The following is a 20,433-nucleotide window of genomic DNA, read 5'->3' on the forward strand; positions in this document are numbered from 1 at the left end:
AGAAATTAATACTAGTAAAAAAAAAATCTGATTTGTGGAAATTTCATGGAGTATGATTCTAGAAAGGAATGGCATTTCTAGAGAAAAATTTCAAGAAACCAGGGAAATGGGTAGTATATAGAGTACAGAGTCTCCTTGTGTTAGGCCTCTAATTTCTTCTGGCTTTTTTGTGCCAGAGTGGCTTTTCAGTCTCTTTTTACTCTGTTTAAAAATGATTAATAGAAAAGTTTCAAGAATTGTCAAATGAAAAAAAACATGACACAGTATATCTCAAAGCAAGGGAAAAAATTAATTGAAACACAGTTACTTTGAGCAACACAGTTGTGGAAATCTGCCTCATTTTTCTCAAAAGAGAGAGAAAGAGAGAGGAGATTATCTGATAGATTGATACATCAAAGTCATAAGTAGCAAAATAAACTCCAGAAGAGACCAGAATAGTGTCTTTTTAAAAATTTATTTATTTTCCCTTTTGTTGCCCTTGTTTTTTATTATTGTAATTGATGTCATCATTGTTGAATAGGACAGAGAGAAATGGAGAGAGGAGGGGAAGACAGAGGGGGGAGAGAAAGACAGACACCTGCAGACTTGCTTCACTGCCTGTGAAGCAACCCCCCTGCAGGTGGGGAGCTGGGGGCTCAAACCGGGATCCTTACACTGGTCCTTGTGCTTTGCACCACGTGCGCTTAACCTGCTGCGCTACCGCCCGACTCCCCCAGAATAGTGTCTTTAAAGTGCTGGGTATTGGGGGAGGTGGAGGGGCTGACGATCTAAAGTTTCATATCCAACTAAACAGTTAATCAAGAATGAGGACAAAATAAAATTTAAAACATAGCAATTAGTAATACATATGTCACAGAAGAAATCAGGATGGAAATTTGAGCACATTTAAATCTCAGTAATAAATATGTGAGGGAATTGCTGAAAAAGTTTAGGGGAACTTTGGACCAGAGATGTCTCCTGTAGAAAAAGGGTAAGATTTAAGTGCAAAGAGCTGTGGATAAAACCAAGAAGTTAAAAGGGTGACCACAAGAATTTTTAAAAGTAGTAGTATTCTAATAATAAATTTAAAATTAAAAAGTAAGCAATTATTTATAAGAAAGCATAAATACTTGAAATGGAAAAGTTACAGAAGGAATCAATAAAATTTGAGTTGGCCCCTGGTAAAACAATACTTCAGGCATGTCTCTGACAAGATTGATCTAGAAATAAAAGATAAGTAATAGTAGGTATGGAAACTTCCCTAAACAACTGTCGGTGATTAAAAGCTGTTAAAACTTAACTATGAAGTAGATCTGTTGAACAAAATGCTTCTTCAATAAATGGCAAATTAATAAGTGACAGATTAAAGAAATGTAACTATAAAATATACTTAAGTGTTTACACAAGCTAAAAGTAGTGGAGCTAATGACATTAAAGAAAGGCATTTGGAATTTGAGCGCCAGTATTTGGTATTCATCATTTGTTTTGATAATAGTATTTAGATTGGAGAGAAACACAGCTGCTTAAGGTTATTTTTTTCATGTGGTCATCAGTAATACATGTTGAAGTATTTATACTTGAATTTGTCTAAAATAACATGAAATAGTGTAGATAAAACAAGATTGAGTTTATAATTATATAAAGTTATGGAAATGAGCACATGTGTTTATGATACTATTTTATTTGGTTTTGATATTTGAAAATTTTCACAATCTGTGAACAATATGCATATGTGTTTATATATGTACATACTAGAAGAAAATCAGCAAAATTAAATATGTTACTTAAATTTTTGAGTAAATCTTATTAACAGAGTTAATTTTGTACCTAAACTGTGTCAATAGAAAAGCAATTACATTTATAAAGCAAATATAAACAAAACTAAAAAGAGAAATAAATAACAATACAGTAATGGCAGGACACATTTATATTTCATATTCATCAGTAGATCAACCAAGCAGAACATCAGTAAGGAAACTTCATTAGTTTTAAATGACACCATCAAATAGATGGATTTAACAGATACAGATACGTATAAAGTTTCACCCAAAAGCAACAAAATATATATTCTTCTTAAATTTATAAAGACTGAAGTCTTATAAGCATATTTTCCATCCACTGTGGTATAAAACTGAAGCCAATTGCAAGAAGAAAACTAGAAACCACATAAAATTGTGATGATTAAACAATATGTTACTAAAGGGCCAGTAAATTGAGAAATCAAAAAATACTTTTAATATCCCGGAACCTCATCTCTCCAGAGCCCTACCCCACTAGGGAAAGATAGAAATAGGCTGGGGGTATGGATTGACTTGTCGACACCCATGTTCAATGGAGAAGCATTTACAGAAGCTATACCTTCCACCTACTGCACCCCATAAAGAATTTTGGCTCATACTCCCAGCAGGATAAAGAAGACAAAAGCTTCCAATGGAGGGGATGGGAGATAGAATTTTGGTCATGAGAACTGTATGGAATTGTACTCCTGTTATCTTACAGTCTTGTTAATCATTATTAAATCACTAATGAAAAATTAAAAAATACTTTTTAGACATGGTGTGTAAGTTATAATCTTACAATCTTGTAACAAAGATTAGTAACAAATAATTAAAAAAATACTATTAGACAAATGAAAATGGAATTTACCCATGTAGACATACATACTTACCGGAGTATCACATTTTTTTTACCTCAAAGTTTACTACAGAGCTACTGTAATCAAAACCTTCTGTTCCTGGAACCAAAATAGACACACAGGCCATTAGAATAGTATTGAAAGCCCAGAAATAAAGACCTATGAACCTATGGACATCTAATTTTTGACAAGTGATCCCAAAACACTAAATGGAGGAGAGTTTCTTCAACAAATTGTATTGGAAAAATTGGATTGTCTGCATACAGATGAAACTGGACTGCCACATCTCACCATGCAAAAAGTTAACTCCAGGTGGATCAAAGGCATGAACATTAGACCAAAAAAAATATCAAATACATAGAAGAAAACATTGGCAGAACACTACACAATCTGTGCTTTGGAAAGTCTTCAAAGACTTGGGTCCAACAACAGAGAACAAAAAATAAACCAATGGGACTACATCCAACTGAATAACTTCTGCGTAACAGAGAACTATCACCAAAACAGAATGGGAGAAGATCTTTATACAGCATACACAACATATGTCAGATAAAAGGCTAATAACCAAAATATGTAAAGAATTCAAAAAACAGCAACTACAACAACAAAGGGTCAAATGGTAGCTCACCTAGCAGAGCACAAACATTATGCTCACAGACCAGAGTCAAGCCTACAGTCCCCATTTGCAGGGGAGAAGCTTCACAAGGTACTAGTGTTTCTTCTTCCTTCCTTCACTCTCTTCCTCTCACTCCATTCCCACCACTTCGTCCTTGTCTCTTCGTTTTTCTGTCTCTATCCAAAATAAACACGTTAGAAAATGAGATGGCATGGACAGAATCTTTACCAGAGAAACAGCCAACAGACACATGAAACAATGCTCAAAGTCACTGACTTTAGAGAAATGCTTAAAGTCTGAAGACTTCTTAGAAAACTAGAAATGGATCTACTCTATGACCTGGCAACTCTCCTGGGGATTTACCTAAGGGAAACAAAAATACCTATCTAAAGAGATATATGTACACCTACATTTATAAGCAGCACAATTCAGACTAGCTTTTAAAAAATGATGCCATTCCACCACATTATCCAGGGACCTCATCAGGGAATTCTTGGATTCCCATATAGATATGAAGGTCCTAGACCTCTAACAGATCCTTCTCTCTACGATCACTGGTCGTCTCCATCAGGAATAGCATCATGGACCCTCTTATGGGCCTCTACAGGACCTTGCCCTCAGTGTAGAACAACAGTGGTGTGGACTGCTCCACTTTCCAAAGGGAGGCTGGATCAACATACTCTGCCACTCAAGGAAGACTGGTCCTGAAATGAGTGTAGCCTAGAATGTTCCTAGCCATGACCCTGGGATGTGAGCTCAGACCTACAGGGATTCAGAGTTACACAGGCTCTTGTGCTAAATACAAATAGACATGAGCCCTAGGTCAGATTGATGGGATTTACAGTTAATGGTATTTATATATTTTCCCCATATTTGGGAGCTTCTCTCTGCTCTTTCTATTCCTATCCTTAACTCTGACACCATCTTCCCAGACAATACTTCTAGCACACTTGCATGTTAGCTGTTAAGCTCAGTTAAAAAATTAATGAAGTCATGGACCCCCTTGATATATCTAAAATAGACTAGGAAGGAACAAGCTAGGGTTCTAGATTGAACTGCCAATGCTCATGTCCAATGGAGAAGCAATTACAGCAACCAGACCTTCCATCTTCTGCTACCCATAAAGATCTTTTGTCCAGGTGGAATAGAATTGAGAGCCTGGAAGTAAAACCCCCACACCTATGGACAATGTTTGACAAAGGTGCCCAGACTATTAAATGGGGAAAGCAGAGTCTCTTCAGCACATGGTATTGGAAAAAAATGGGTTGAAACCTGCAAAAGAATGAAACTGAACCACTACATCTCACCAAATATAAAAGTAAATTCCAAGTGGGTCAAGGACTTGGATGTTAGACCAGAAACTATCAGATAACTTAGTGAAAAATATTGGCAGAACTCTCTTCCACATAATTTTTAAAGACATCTTCAATGAAACGAATCCAATTACAAAGAAGACTAAGGCAAGCATAAACTTATGGGACTACATCAAATTGAAAAGCTTCTGCACAGCTAAAGAAACTACTAGCCAAACCAAGAGACTTCTCACAGAATGGGAGAATATCTTTATATGCCATACATCAGACAAGAGTTTAATAACCAAAATATAAAAAGAGCTTGCCAAACTCAACAAGAAAACCAGTAACCCCATCCAAAAATGGGGGGAGGACATAGGTAGAATATTCACCATAGAAGAGATCCAAAAGGCTGAGAAACACATGAAAAAATGCTCCAATTCAATGGGAAGAGAGTTGTCTTCATGAAATTGTGCTGAAACATTTGGCTACCCATATATGGAAGAAACAAAAACACAGGAAGGAAAGAAGAAAGTGAAGAAGAACCTTCATCTAAGCTTATCCTATATACAAAATCTAACTCAAAACAGATCCTAAATATAGTAATAATAATATGAAAATTTAAGCAGGAAATAGAGGAGAAATTTTTATTTTATTAGTGACAATATTGATTTGCAAAATTATGAGATAATGGGTATAATTATACACGATTCCCACCACCAGAGTTCTGTGTTCCCATTCTCACCATTGGAAATTGTAGTAGTTCTCTTAAGATCACAATTATGGGTTTATTATTATTTCTGTAACTATATTTATATATGTTTGCCCCCCCCTTTTTTTTCCCATGGTCCTGACTTCCCTTCTTTTCTCACAACTACACCTATTGCTAATTCCACATATCCTTCCTGTTTCCTCCTCTCCAGTTCTTGATAGAATTGGAGCTCAGAGCCCTGTGATCATCTTCCCCTACCGTTTCTCCGCCTCTAGGAGTATGACCAATTTTTTTAAAAAATTTAATTTTATTAGTGGCTTAATATTGATTTACAAAATTATAAGATAATAGGGGCATGATTCCACACCATTCCCACCAGCAAAGCTCTGTATCCCTATTCTTTCCATTAGAAAATACAGCATTTCTCCCAAAGTCACAGATATGGGTTGACTATTATTTCTATAACTATCTCTATATTTATGTATATCTGCTCATTTTTCCATGATCCCATCGTGGTGTTTTTTTTTTTTTTTTTTTTTTTTTTGCCTCCAGTGTTATCACTGGGGCTCGGTGCCTGCACTATCAGTCTGGAGGCCACTTTTTCCATTCTGTATCTTTTGTTGCTATTGTTGGATAGGACAGAAATTGAGAGAAGAGCAGAAGACAGAGAAGGCAAGAGAACGATACACACCTTCAGACCTGCTTCACCTCTTGTGAAGCCACCCCCCTGCAGGTGGGGAGCCAGGGGCTCAAACCAGGATCCTTATGCTAGTTCTTGTGCTTCACGCCATGTGCGCTTAACTTGCTGTGCTACCGCACAGCCCTCCTTCTCTTCCTTTTTAAGTCACACCTACACCTATTACTACTTCTGAATGCCCCTACCCTTTTCCTCTTCTCTCTCTAGGTCCTGATAGAGTTGCAGTTCAGAGCATTCAGTTTGTCTTCCTTCTGTCATTTCTCCCACGATGGGAGTATGTACCAAAATTCTTTTTGGGATGCAGAAGGCAGAATTTCTGGCTTCTGTAATTGCTTCTCTGCTGGGTATGGGCATTGGCAGGTCAATCCAGACACCCCCCCCCCCCCAAAGCCTATATCTTCCTTTCCCTAGTGGAGTAGGACTCTGGAGAGGTAAGGTTATGAGAGAATCTTCGACTTTAAGCACAGAATACTATGGTGCATCAAAAGAGGATTCATAAAAGAAAAATTTACAAATTTCAATTCTCTGACATTGAAACCTTTTCTCTGTGAAAACAGCTATTGTGTTAAAAATTATCCACAGGGAGTTGGGCAGTAGCACAGCGGGTTAAGTGCACGTGGCGCCAAGCACAAGGACCAGCACAAGAATCCCGGTTCAAGATCCGGGCTCCCCACCTGCAGGGAAGTTGCTTCACAGGCGGTGAAGCAAGTCTGCAGGTGTCTATCTTTCTCTCCTCTGTATCTTCCCCTCCTCTCTCCATTTCTCTCTGTTCTATCCAACAACGATGACATCAATAACAACAACAATAACTACAAAAAAAAAAAAACAAGGACAACAAAAAAGGAAAATGAATAAATATTTTTTTAAAAAAAGTTATCCACAGGGGGAAAATTTTTTTCACATCATTTGTCAAAAACTTATTTAGTCCAGAGCTCAAAAACAAGAAAAGTAACTCAGTTTAAAAAGAGACAGAAGAGCTTTGCTTCCCAAGAGCCCCACCCTACTAGGGAAAGAGAGAGGCAGGCTGGAAGTATGGATCCACCTGTCAACGCCCATGTTTAGCAGGGAAACAATTACAGAAGGTGGACCTTCCACCTTCTGCATCTCACAGTGACCTTGGGTCCTCCCAGAGGGTTAAAGAATAGGAAAGCTATCAGGAGAGGGGATGGGATACGGATATCTGGTGGTGGGAATTGTGTGGAGTTGTACCCCTCTTATCCTATGGTTTTGTCAATGTTTCCTTTTTTATTAAAAAAAAAGAGACAGAAGACCCACATATAGGGAAAAAGTTAGGGGAATATGACCGGAGGACTCTGAACTCCAATTCTACTGAGACCAGAAACATTTGCTACCAGGAATCTTTGTTTTTATATCATCACTGAAAGAGAAGAAAATCACAAAAACACCAGAAGAAATCAGGCACTATTTCATTTATCTGAAAGGGAAGAAGAAAAAGGAAGGACAATAGGTGTAGGTGTGGCTTAAAAAGTAAGTGAAGGGGAGTCCGCTGGTAGCACAGCGAGTTAAGCGCACTTGGCGCAAAGCGCAGGGACTGGCATAGGGATCCTGGTTCGAGCCCCCGGCTCTCCATCTGAAGGGGGGGTCGCTTCACAGGTGGGGAAGCAGGTATGCAGGTGTCTATCCCTCTCTCTGTCTCCCCCTCTATCCATTTCTCTCTGGCCTATCCAACAATGACAACATCAATAACAACAATAATAACTACAATGGTGAAACAACAAGGGCAACAAAAGGAAATAAATAATTATTTTAAAAAATTAAAATAAGTGAAGGGAGGGGTGGGGTGGTAGCGCAGCTGGTTGAGCGCACATGGCGCAGAGCGCAAGAACCGGCATAAGGATCCGGGTTCCAGCCCTGGGCTCCCCACCTACAGGGGCGTCGCTTCACAGGCGGTGAAGCAGGTCTGCACGTGTCTATCTTTCTCTCCCTCTCTATCTCCCCTCCTCTCTCCATTTCTCTCTGTCCTATCCAACAACGACATCATCAACAATAATAATAACCACAACAAGGCTAAAACAACAAAGGCAACAAAAGGGGAAAAAATAGCCTCCAAGGAGCAGTGGATTCATGGTGCAGGCACCGCGCCTCAGCAATAACCCTGGAGGCAAAAAAATAAATAAGTGAAGGCAGGAGTGTAGAAATGAATAAAAATGGGCAAAAATATATAGGTAGGGAGGGAGGGAAATATAGACTGAATGAGCTATATTGTCAACCCATATCTGTGACCTTGGGAGAATTAATTGCAGTTTCCACTAGAGGGGATGGGAGCAAAGAACTCTGGTGGGAATAGTGTGGTGTTATACCCCTATTGTCTTATAATTTTGTTCATCACTAATAAAAATATTAACAAGTAGGCAGCAATTTTTAATTGGCTCTTCACTAAGGAAGTTTTAGTCATAAAAATGCAGGTTAAAGCTATAATGACAGGACTATATGTTCATTGGGAAAACTAAAATTAAATAGCTAATAGTAGCAATTACTGGGAACTGTATTAAGCAACTGACTACCTACTAACTTGCAACAAAATTATAAAGCTTTAAAAAATATATAAGAGAATTAGTTTACTAAAAAGTTGCCATTTGATTCAGTAACACAGAGTATGTAGTTTCTTGAAACAGTTTTATTCTCTAGTGCAAAGATCTGGAAATAGTTTAAATGTTCCTCAGCTATAAAAGGGGCAAACTATTGACATATGTATGTGATGTTTAATATGTGTAAAATAAATATTTAAGATGATTATATTATTAAAGAATGTAAATAAAGTACTATTTTTACATTTCAAACTGGTAAAAATTCTAACAGTAATTTGAGATAAGTAACACATAGAATATCTATAGCAACCACAAAAATATCTATGTAACAGACTAAAAAACATAAAAATCACAAATAAATTCCTAATAAAGCTTCAGTAACCTCACAAGAAGTTAGGAAATATGAAACAAAAGTACCAAAGAATAAAATAATAATAATAAGATGAAAAACTCAAATGTATCATACTAAATAAGATTCCAGACGCATATAACTGTGTGATAGATTTTTATACTATGTTCTAAAAGTGAAGTTTTAAGACAGCAAACAGATTATTTATTGCCAGAAATTCTGATTAAAGATTAGTTTTTTACTACAAAGGAGAAATATGGTGAATTTTGAAGAAATGATAGAAATGTTCTTAAATGCAGTCACCTTCACATGACTACATTTGTGAAAGAGTTTTACTTAACATATTGCTTGACATGACCTGGTTCCTTGACCTGGCTAATGTCAGCAATGACAGAATAATGGCAACCCTGTTCATTTGCTGTAGGACAAAGTGTTATAACCATAGGTATGTATCATGAGCTCTTACTCAGTGGCAGACGATCCAGTCACCACAAATCCATACTTGACTACCAGCAGCCCAGACATACCACTACAGATTCCCTAGCTGCTATCCAGGCATGCAGCCATGGCAGTCTATAGGCTGCTGTTCACTCTTACCATCTGCTTGATCTTGGATTACAGATGCCACCAGTCACTTGCAATGAAAGGACCAAGCCTACTATGATGATGAGTGTAGGGTACTAGCAAGAACTCACAACTGTGAATACTCATTGATACCCAGATTTCTGATTCACAGTCTTATGAAGCAGAAGACATAAAAAGGAATGAGGCATTCATTTGCATTGATGGATCAAAACAAAACTGTGAGAAATATCCTCCCAACTATAACAGAGGTATTTAAGCTACTTGAAAATTACTTCAAAGTAGCAATCGTAATGGTGCTCACTAAAATACTAGTGGAAGAGAACTTTAACAAGGATAGAAAAAGTATGAGAAAAATCTAAACAAAATCATAAAGCTAAAGAATACAGTAGCTAGAACCCGTAGAGTGATTAGAAGCACCAAAAAATAATAATAATAATAATAATAACTCGACTGATAATTTTTGGGCTGGGTGGTGGCACACCTGGTTCCGCAAATGTGTTACAAATGCACAAGGACCCAGGCTCAAGCTCCTAGTCCCCACCTGCAGGGGGAAAGTTTTGTGAGTGGTGAAACAGTGCCTTACCTTCTCGATTTCTGGCTGTCTCTACCCAATAAGTAAAAACAATTAAAAAAGACTGATAGAATGATTAGAAGCCAGATCAAATCTGTGTTTTCAAGGATGAAATAACCCCCCAAACAAAAACAAAAAAAAAGACAAAAACAAAAAATGAAGAAACATGTGGAGCAACTGAAGAGTGTTATTAGTGTCTTAGCTGTTCCAGAAAGAGAAGCTCAGAGTTCCAACGAAATAGACCCAGACATATACTCAGACATGTCATGATTAAAATGACAACTGATTCAGGAAGTAGCAAGAGAAAGCAAAGGGTTACATATAAGAGAAACTTGATAAGACATTCAGCAGATCTCTTAATAAAAGAAGAGATGGATATGATACTGGATTGTTGGGAAAGTCATGATGCATTTTTGCAACAGTTCATTTTTGGAAGTACTGTAGTCATTCACATCTACTTTATTGTGATGTCATTTGACAGATGACAGTTCTACTAGCTTCATTTTTTTAAAAAATTGACTTATTTGGTTGAGTTTTGGAGATTTTACAAGTTGAAGATAGAAGCTCAAACTGCATTTTCACCATATTTTACTCTTTTACTTCCATAAAAGGGAGAATGCACGTCAAGCTTGTCAAAAGTTGTATAAAGTTTACAGTCACAACACTGTACAAGATTGTCAGTGCTAATGATGGTTCACAAAATTCCATCTTGGTGATTTTTATCTTGTTCAGGGAGACCCACCAAAGTTGATGACAGCAAAATAAAGGCAGTGATGGAGTCAAACCCATGGTACACGACAGAAGATACTGCAGAAACACTGATAATTTGTCATTCAAGTATTTACAGCCATGTGAAGAAGCTGGGATATGTTAGCAAGCTTGACATTTGGGTTCCTTATGAACTCAAAGAAGTTCATTTAATGTTACATCAGTGATATGCTCATTAAATGTGAGGAAAATGAACCTTTTTTGAAGGGACTGATAATTGGTGATGAGAAGTGGATTGTTGGGGCTAGGCGGTAGCACACCATTTGAGCACACATGTTAAATGTGCAAGAAACCTAGGGGAAAGCTTTGTGAGTGATGAAGCAGGGCTGCAGGTGTCTCTCTGTCTCCCTCTCACCTCCTTCCCTCTTTACTTCTGGCTGTCTCTATTCAATAAATAAAGATAATTTTTTAAAACTGTATTGTTTACAACACTACTGTACAAGTGACCTTGGTCCAACATGATGATCTGACTCAAAACAACATTGAAGGCAGTCTTCAGAGGAAGGTTATGCACTCAACTAATACAGTATTTTAAAGATGTTCTGTTTTCTGAACTCCTACCAAAGAACCAAACAATTCAAATGTGTACTACTGGCAGCTGGACAGTGTGAACAAATTTATCATCAGAAACATCTGGAGCTCATTAGTTTTAAAAAAGTTGTGCTCCATCACAACAACACAAAACCTTGGATAGGATGTGTTGCTATATGCACCATATTCACCTGACCTTGTGCCATCAGACTTACACTTGTTTCATTCTCTTCAAATCTTCTTACATGGCATAATATTCAGTTCAGATGAAACTGTAAAATCAGCACCTTGTTCAGTTTTTCACCAGTAAGGGCAGGTCCTTCTATGAAGGAGAAGTTATGAAGCTCTCCAAAAGATGGCAAGAGGTTATCAAACAAAATAGGCAATATGTCATTCTTTGATCTTTGTTCTTTAAAAAAGTGACCATTAAAAAACAAAAACATCAGGGGGCTGTATACTGATACACTTGGATGAGCACACACATTATTACTGAGGTTCAAGCCCCAGCTCTCCACCTGCAGGAGGGAAACTTTCAGGAGTGGTGAAGCAGATTTGCAGTGTCTCTCCCTCTCTGCTTGCCCCTCTTCTCTCAGTTTCTCTCTGTCTTGTCAAATAAAATGGAGGTTTCGCGTGGGGAATGGCTGCTGGGAGTGGTGGCACCATGCTACAGCAGTAATCCTGGTGGCAATAAATAAAATATGGAGAGAATATGACCTTTTGACAACCCAAAAAATGTTAGGCAGACACATTGGAGGAAAAATTAGTGCTGTGGGATCTTTTTCTGTTTTTGTCTCTGAAGAAGTCAGCCTGAAGCAATGAAGTCTTTGTGAGGACAAAGTAATGTGTTGGGTGGAAAACATCTCTAACAGAATATTTTGCCTACCTCAGATTTGAAGGTGAGGTAAAAAGCTCTTCAGAACATATCAGTAAAGTGAAAACTAAAGACACTTTTCTAAACAGTAAAGAAATCCCTCTCAGAAGCAGCAAGATACCCAGGCAAATGGTAGTAAATTATTTTATATCAGTAATTCGCAGTCTACACCAGTGACCTCAACTCACCCATAAGAAGTCACAAATTGGCAGCATGGACCAAAGTACAAAATTTAGTCCCCTGCTATCTATATGAGATCCATCTGATCTCCAGTGATAAACATAGAATTAAATAAAGATTACACACAACAGTTATAAAGGCAAATGGTAATCCAAAAAGGGAAGGAGTCATAGTTATATCAGACATGACAGGTATTGAGTCAGGGGCCAACATACTGATTAGAAATCAGACAAGATGATTATGCCTTAACATTCGCACCAAATGAACCAACAGACCTAAAAAAAAAAAAAACCCTTATTGACAAAGCTGGAAATAGCAACAACAATGCAGTAAAGAAATTTAATACACCACTTCAACTGATGACATGATATTATACCTAGAGAACCCCAAAGTCTCCACCAAAAAAACTACTGGAAATAATAAATTCAGTAGAGTTAGCAGGATACAAAACCAATACACAGAATTCTATGGCATTTCTGTATACAAACAAGGAACCAGGAAAGGAAATAAAAGACTCAATCCCATTTCTAATTGAACCCAAAAGATAAAATACCTTGGGGTGAGTCTCACGGAGGCGAAGGACCTTTACAATTAAAAGTATAGGACATTGCTAAGTTAGAGAAGACAACACACAGAAGTCTGATAACTTTTTTGTTCCTGGGCTGAAAGAATAAACATTATTAAAATGGCCATCCTACCAAAAGCAGCCTACAGTTTCAATGCAACCCCTATCAAAATGCAAGTAGCATTTTTTTTTCCTAATGACATTTTTTAAGCAAATTGAAGCATTGTCTAAAGACGTGTGGAAATACAAAAAAATTTTTTAAATAGAGAAAGCACTTATGAGAAATATATATACAAATTTGATATGTATATTGAGGTATCACACTCCCCAACCTCAGTTTATACTACAAAACAATAGTAATCAAAGCATCATGGTACTGGAATAAAATGGACACTTGGATCAATGGAGCAGGATCAAAATCCCAGAAATAAGTTCATACATATACAACCACACAGTGGGGCCAAAACCATTCAATGGGATAAAGAATGTCTCTTCAATAGATGTTGCTGGGAAAATTGGACAGACGCAGAAAAGTGAAACTAGACCACCACCTAACACCATACACCAAGGTCAAATCAAAATGGATAAAAGATCTAGATATTAGGCCAGAAACTCTTAATTTTTAAAAAAATTTCTTTATTGGGGGATTAATGTTTTACATTTGACAGTAAATACATGCATAACGTTTCTCAGTTTTCCACATAACAACCCCCACTAGGTCCTCTGTCCTTTTTGGACCTGTACTCTTCCCCCTACTCCACCCCAGAGCCTTTTACTTTGGTGCAATATATAACTCCAGTTCAGAAACACACATCCGAAGCAAACTATACCAGGATAACCAGGAAACTGACAAACTATCAATAACAAAATATTAAAGGAAAAATATAGGCATAGAATTACACAAATAATAGTCAACACATACCTGTGACCTTAGGAGAACCACTGCAGTTTCTAATGGAGGGAATGGGAACACAGAATTCTGGTGTTATTTTGTAAATCACTAATAATAAAATAGAAAAATATCTTATCAGTATAATTTATCACAACAACAGATAGAAAGGTTAAAATCAAACCAGTTGATGTACAGAAGTTCTTTTACCAGATTCAACACATTGAGTCCCATAGGTGAAAATAGATAACAAATATAATGGTGAGTTGAAACATTTTTTTTCTCTACAAAGAGGCACAAAATGTCCACTCTGACCACTGTTATTAAACATAGTTTTGGAAAGCCCATACATTTAATTAGGTAAGCAGCAGAAAATGGATCAAAGCCAGCAGGTATTCCACCTGGCAGAACACACATTACCATGTACAAAAACCTGGGAGCAAGCTAAATGAACAGCTCTACAGTATTTCTGCTTTTCCCATTTTCTCTCTTTGCTCTATTGCTTTCTCACCTCTTGTTTAGAAGAAAAGGGGGGGGGGCGGGAATGGACTCCTGACATGGGGTAGATGATAGGTACCAAGCCATAGTAAGAAGAAAAGAAAATGGCTCTTAGAAAAGAAAGAAAACTATTTGTGGACTACATGAAACCCTAAAGTTTCCATTAGAAACTATTATAGGGGCCAGGTGGTGGCACACCTGGTTGAGCGACATGTTACAGTGAGAAAGGACCGGGGTTCAAGCTCCTGACCCCCACCTGCAGGGGAAAAGCTTTGCAAGTGGTGAAGCAGGGTTACAGATGTCTATCTTCTCCTTCCCTCTCAATTTATGGCTGTTTCTATCCAATAAATAAAAATAATAAAAAAATTTTAAAAACTATTATTAACAGCTGGCACATTAGAAAATTTGAATCTTTGAAAATCAGTGACATTTATATAGGCAAATAATGAAATAGAAGAGAAAGAAAATTCCACTTAGTTCAATCCCAAGTGGATTTTTCTCTTTTAAATCAAAAAGATTTAAGGCACAGTGGTATTACTTATAGGTGGAGAAGGAAAGACTGGGTGAAACTTGGACTAGGTATTGTCTATGGCAACAAAGGCAAGGATCCAGTGAAGATGAGGGGCTGGGTGGGATGATGGCTAGGCAAGAGGGAGTTGAAAGGGTGTTGGGACCCAGTGAAGGAGGATAAGGACTTACTTACCCTTTTGTTGTATATTTAGAAAAAAGTACTACACATTGCCAACATTCATTTGACTGTACATAAATACCAAGAGGCTGAAGCAAATCTGATTTTCAATATGGAAATAAAATATAAATCAAATTCATGAAACTTAAAAAAATTTTTTATCACAATCTTTATTTATTAAATAGAAACAGCCAGAAATCTAGAGGGTAGGGGAAGATAGGGAGAGAGACAGAGAAACACCTGCAGCACTGCTTCACCACTTGCAAAGCTTTCCCCCATCAGTTGGGGGCTGGGGGCTCAAACCCAGGTCCTTGCACAGTGCAACATGTACACTCAACCAGGTGCGCCACCACGCGGCTCCAAATTCATGAAACTTGATGAATTGGTTCCAGATGAATCTCTGCACAACAACAGTTCAGGAACAATATTGACATAATGAAATGTACTAAGGCTACATTTTCTAGGATTTGGCATTTTTTGTTTTTTTTTAGCAATCAAGACTCACTAGGTCTGGTGAAGTTGCTCACTTGGATAGTGTGTGACTTTGCTGGGTGTGCAACCGAAGTTTGGGCCTTACTCCCAGTGCCTTAAAGGAAGCTTCAGTGCTGTGGTCTCGGTCTGTCTCTCTCTCTCTTACAAAATGTAAATTCTGTAATAGTAACACTATTAAATAAGTAAAATGCTGTAAATAGAATGAAGTCTTTTGTTTCCAAAGTCAGTGTACCAGTGTAATGTAAAAATAATAAAAGCAAAACAAATAATGAAAACAAGATATTCTGTATCAGATTTGGGGAGTAAAGTTAGGGCTGTAGTCCATCTTGAAGTTAACACTGCAGTGGTAAGTGCCATTTGGTGTTTACTCTTGGGACAAAAAATAAATGGATTAAGTATGTGACTAGAGTAGTATACAGACACTTATTGTAGGTAGATAAAGAAATACTGCTCATATGACAACTGTCTTATAAATCATTTCCCTAGTGAAACAATTTAAGAAAAAGAATTACCTGGAAATAAATTTAGCACATGAGATGAAAGACTTGTGTATTTAAGACTGTAAAGCTCTGTTAAGTGAAATACAAGAAAATATGAGGGAGTGGGGAGAGATCCTATGCTCAAGAAGCAGAAGAATTAACAGTTAATTCTGAGTGGGGGTGCGTAGGGGGTGAGGGTTCATGTCCTGGAACATAATGAACAGGACCTAGTGGAGGTTGAACTGTTAAGTGGAAAACTGGGATATGTTCCTCATGTGCAAACAATTGTACTTTGCTGTCATGTGCAAATCATTAATCCCCCAATAAATAAATTTTAAAAAATTAAATAAAATAACAATCCTATCAGTGCACTATGCAGATTGATGTGATCCCTACCTAAATTCCAAGGGCATCTTCTAAGGAAATAAGACAAATGGTAATGAGGCTTTTTTCTGAGAAATAAATGAAATTAGAGGCATTGTGCTCACTGAGTTTAGGCTTTACTACAAAGCTATAGTAATTAAAAACTTTGGTATTGAAATTAAATAGATAAAGCCATCAGTGGCATAAAACTGAGAACATAGAATTAAATCCTCACATGGACAGTTAAGTGACAACAGAGAGTCAAGAGCATAAAATAAGTAAAGGAAAGATTTTTTAATAAACAGTGTTGGGAAAACTGAATCATTATCTCATATCATTCATAAAATTTAACTCAAAATGGGTCAATGATTCTAATACTATCCATAGGCTATAAAATGCACTGATAAAAGCACTCTGTCATATCAACACTAATAACAAGGGGAATAAACAAATGGGGTTACAGACAGAAAAGATGCACAGTGAAAGAAACTATCAGTAAAACTAAAATACATCCTGTAGAATTGGATAAAATAACCATACAACATATTATTGACAGGGGGCTAACATCCAAAACATATGGAGAACTCCCAAAATTTCACAAGAAATAATCCAATCAAAATGTGAGGAGAAGAGCTGAACAGATGAAAAGAAACACTCCTACTATATATACTTTATTTTTTGGTCCTTTCTTTTAGAAACCTCAACAATATATTACTTAGGTAATAAGTAATAAATAAATAGAAAAATAGAATTATTTCCATTCCAGTGGAAATAAGAACTAATGCTAGTAAGTTACCAAAGGAATGATTATGACTATACCAAGTATGTATAAGAAAAAAAAACACCTTTTTAAAAAATTTTTATTTATAAAAAGGAAACACTGACAAAACCATAAGATAAGAGGGGTACCACTTCACACAATTCCCACCACCAGAACACTGTATCCCATCCCCTCCCCTGATAGCTTTCTTATTCTTAACCCTCTGAGATTATGGACCCAAGGTCATTGTGGGATGCAGAAGGTTGAAAGTCTGGCTTTTGTAATTGCTTCCTGTTGTTGATAAACCATATTTGAAATCAAGTCTCCACAGACTTATTCTTTCATAGTTATTACCAGTCACCTAGACTTCTGAACCACCAAAATATCTAATTTTATGCCTAGATATCCTGATGACAGATGGCTTCTGTTAGCTAGTTTGATTTTATGCAGTATTTAGGTTCAATAATTGTGTGATTTGGAGACAACAAAAATTACAATGATTTCTGTAACTGCTTCTCTGCTGAACATGGGCCTTGACAGGTCGATCCATACTCCCAGCCTGTCTCTCTCTTTCCCTAGTGGGGCAGGGCTCTGGGGAAGCGGAGCCCCAGGACACATTGGTGGGGTTGTCTGTCCAGGGAAGTCTGGTTGGCATCCTGCTAGCATCTGGAACCTGGTGGTTGACGAGATTTAACATACAAAGCCAAACAGATTGTTGACCAGTCATGTACCTAAGGGCTGGAATAGTGCAGATGAAGAGTGGGGGGGGGGGTAAAAAAAAAGTTTTTAAGAGCAGGATACATGTATCTTATAATTAATCTTTTTGGAATGTAAAGCAACAACTGAAAAAGAAATGTACCAATTACAGTTGTTATAGGAAAATAGTTGTGATTCTTTTATTTTCCTAATTTATCAGTACCATGAGTTTAGTTTAATTTTTTATTAGTGATTTAATGTTTTGTAGAATTTTTAGATTTCAGGACTTTTTTCCTACTCATACTTGAGAAGATGCAAGACACCACCTCTTCTACCAAAGTTCTGTGGTATCTCCTCCCACCCCATCCCCCCAAAGTTATTCCTCTCCCTGGAACCATCTTAGGTTTCACATTTTATAAGACACAGTCTATTTTTTTAATTTTTCAGATTATTTTTATGATAAGGAAAATATGTAACATGTCTAAGCCTCATGGAGCAAAAATCCTTTATAGACAAAATACAAACTTTAGGTTCCTTAGTGCTTGGTTCCATTAAGACAACTAAGGAAACAGATTGGTAGTCTCTTTAACTGCTTAGCTATCAACTGTTTTATCTGTTTCTTTGTTTTCTTTTTTCTTTTATGTCAGGTGTCAAGATTTAGTTGAGTCTGTTCTATTAACTGGATAATGAAACTAGAATATTTGAATTAATGGGTTGTTGGTTTGTTTGTTTTACCAGAGCACTACTCAGCTCTGGTGGTGTGGGGGATTGAACCTGGTACTATGGAGCCTCAGGCATTAGAGTCTCTTGGCATAACCATAACCATTATGGTACCTACCCCCACCCTAATGTAGCTTTTTTTTAAGCAGCATTTTTCTTTGTTTTTAATATCACAGATTTACTTGCGGTTTCTAGATTATCAAATGGAACACTCAAATGAATGCAAGAGAAACTTTGTAGCAGTTTATGATGGAAGCAGTGCTATTGAAAATCTGAAAGCCAAGTTTTGCAGCACAGTAGCCAATGATGTGATGCTTAAAACAGGAGTTGCAGTGATACGAATGTGGGCAGATGAAGGCAGTCGACTCAGCAGGTTTAGAATGCTGTTTACCTCTTTTGTGGAGCGTAAGTAAATTCTTACAGCATTTATATCTCTTAAATTTGTTCAAAGTACACTTCTTGAGTAACTTCTTTTGGCAAAATTACAAATCACAGAGGATGTAGAAATAAATAGCTAAGTCTGAATGCTTTTTCTTAAGTGAGAGTAGTATGTGAAAAAAATTATGTGTAAATTGCTGTGTAAGTTGTCTATATAAAGTGTAAGCAAATAATGTAGAGTACAGACAGTGGAAGCTTTTCACTATTTTCAAAATTAAAGCTGATTGTCAAGTCAAAAGTTAGCTCGATAAAAGTGCCTCACATATATAAGGTCTTTTGTTCACTCTCTGGCACTCCCAAAAGTTTTTAAAAAAATTTTATCAGTAATATTAATTCAGCTTGGTGAATGAATAATTATTAGTTTGCCAAATGTAATTGCAAAAAATTTTGATAAGCTTTTTTTTTTAACTTTTTAAATAATGTTAAACTTGTAGGTAGTTGTAAAAATTACACTGTTTGCATATACAGCTTTTCCTAATGTTAACATCTACAGAATCACAGGAAAACTGAAAGTTCACATTGATTCAATACTTATTAAATAACCTATAGACCCTATTCAAATACTATTCTCCCAGAAATCTCTCATCGACAGTCCCCCCCATTGCAGTTAGTATTATGTTTTTTTGTTTGTTTTGTTTTTTTGTTTGTTTTTGTTTAAGGCTTTACTAACGAGAGAGACAGACAGACAGAGAGAGAGAGCACTCCCTCAGAGCAGCACTTTGTTGCATACAATGCCAGGGATCAAACTCAAGATCTTATACTTTCAAGACCTACTCTAGTCACTGGGCCAAGTGTTGTTCGTGTATTTTTTCTTTTTTTTCTCTCTTTCTTTTTCTTTTTTTTTTTTTTTTACAATTTTTAAATTTTATTTATAAAAAGGAAACATTGAAAAAGACAATAGGATAACTCCACACAATTCCTACCACCAGAACTCCGTATCCCATGCCCTCCCTTGATAGCTTTCCTATTCTTCAACCCTCTGGAAATATGGACCCAAGGTCATTGTGGGATGCAGAAGGTGGAAAGTCTGGCTTCTGTAATTGCTTCCCCGCTGAACATGGACGTTGACAGGTCGATCCATACTCCCAGCCTGTCTCTCTCTTTCCCTAGTGGGGTGGGGTTCTGGGGAATCAGAGCTCCAGGACACATTGGTGGGGTTGTCTCAGGGAAGTCTGGTCAGCATCTTGCTAGCATCTGGAACCTGGTGGCTGAAAAGAGTTAACATATAAAGCCAAACAAATGGTTGACTAATCATGAACCTAAAGGCTGGAGTAATGCAGATGAAGAGTTGGGGGGAGGGTCTCCATTCTGTAGATAGCTAGTAGGCATATTTTAGTTATATTCCAAAGGGCCTATGGCTATACTAGTTTTGTGTTTTTTGTTTTTTTTTCCCCTGGCCTGAAATCTGATATGCAGGTGGATCCTAGTTATTGTCTGGGGAGATGATGTCATAGCTGGAAAAAGGACCAGAAAGCTGCATCAGGGAAGAGAATAGCTCCCAAATATGGGA

At 37.1% G+C, this 20,433-nt stretch overlaps 1 protein-coding gene across 2 annotated transcripts in view; it reads left to right on the plus strand.

Annotated features, from left to right (window-relative positions):
* The window catches only part of NETO2 (neuropilin and tolloid like 2), a 92,578-nt gene that overhangs the window by 30,393 nt on the left and 41,752 nt on the right, over positions 1-20,433 (plus strand). For both annotated transcript variants that reach the window (XM_060185619.1, XM_060185618.1), the window contains exon 7: positions 18,662-18,890. In XM_060185619.1, coding sequence (XP_060041602.1) covers positions 18,662-18,890 — 229 coding nt within the window. The remainder of the gene's footprint in view (positions 1-18,661; positions 18,891-20,433) is intronic.

Source organism: Erinaceus europaeus, chromosome 2 (genome assembly GCF_950295315.1).
Source record: "Erinaceus europaeus chromosome 2, mEriEur2.1, whole genome shotgun sequence".
Taxonomy (NCBI): Eukaryota; Metazoa; Chordata; class Mammalia; order Eulipotyphla; family Erinaceidae; genus Erinaceus; species Erinaceus europaeus.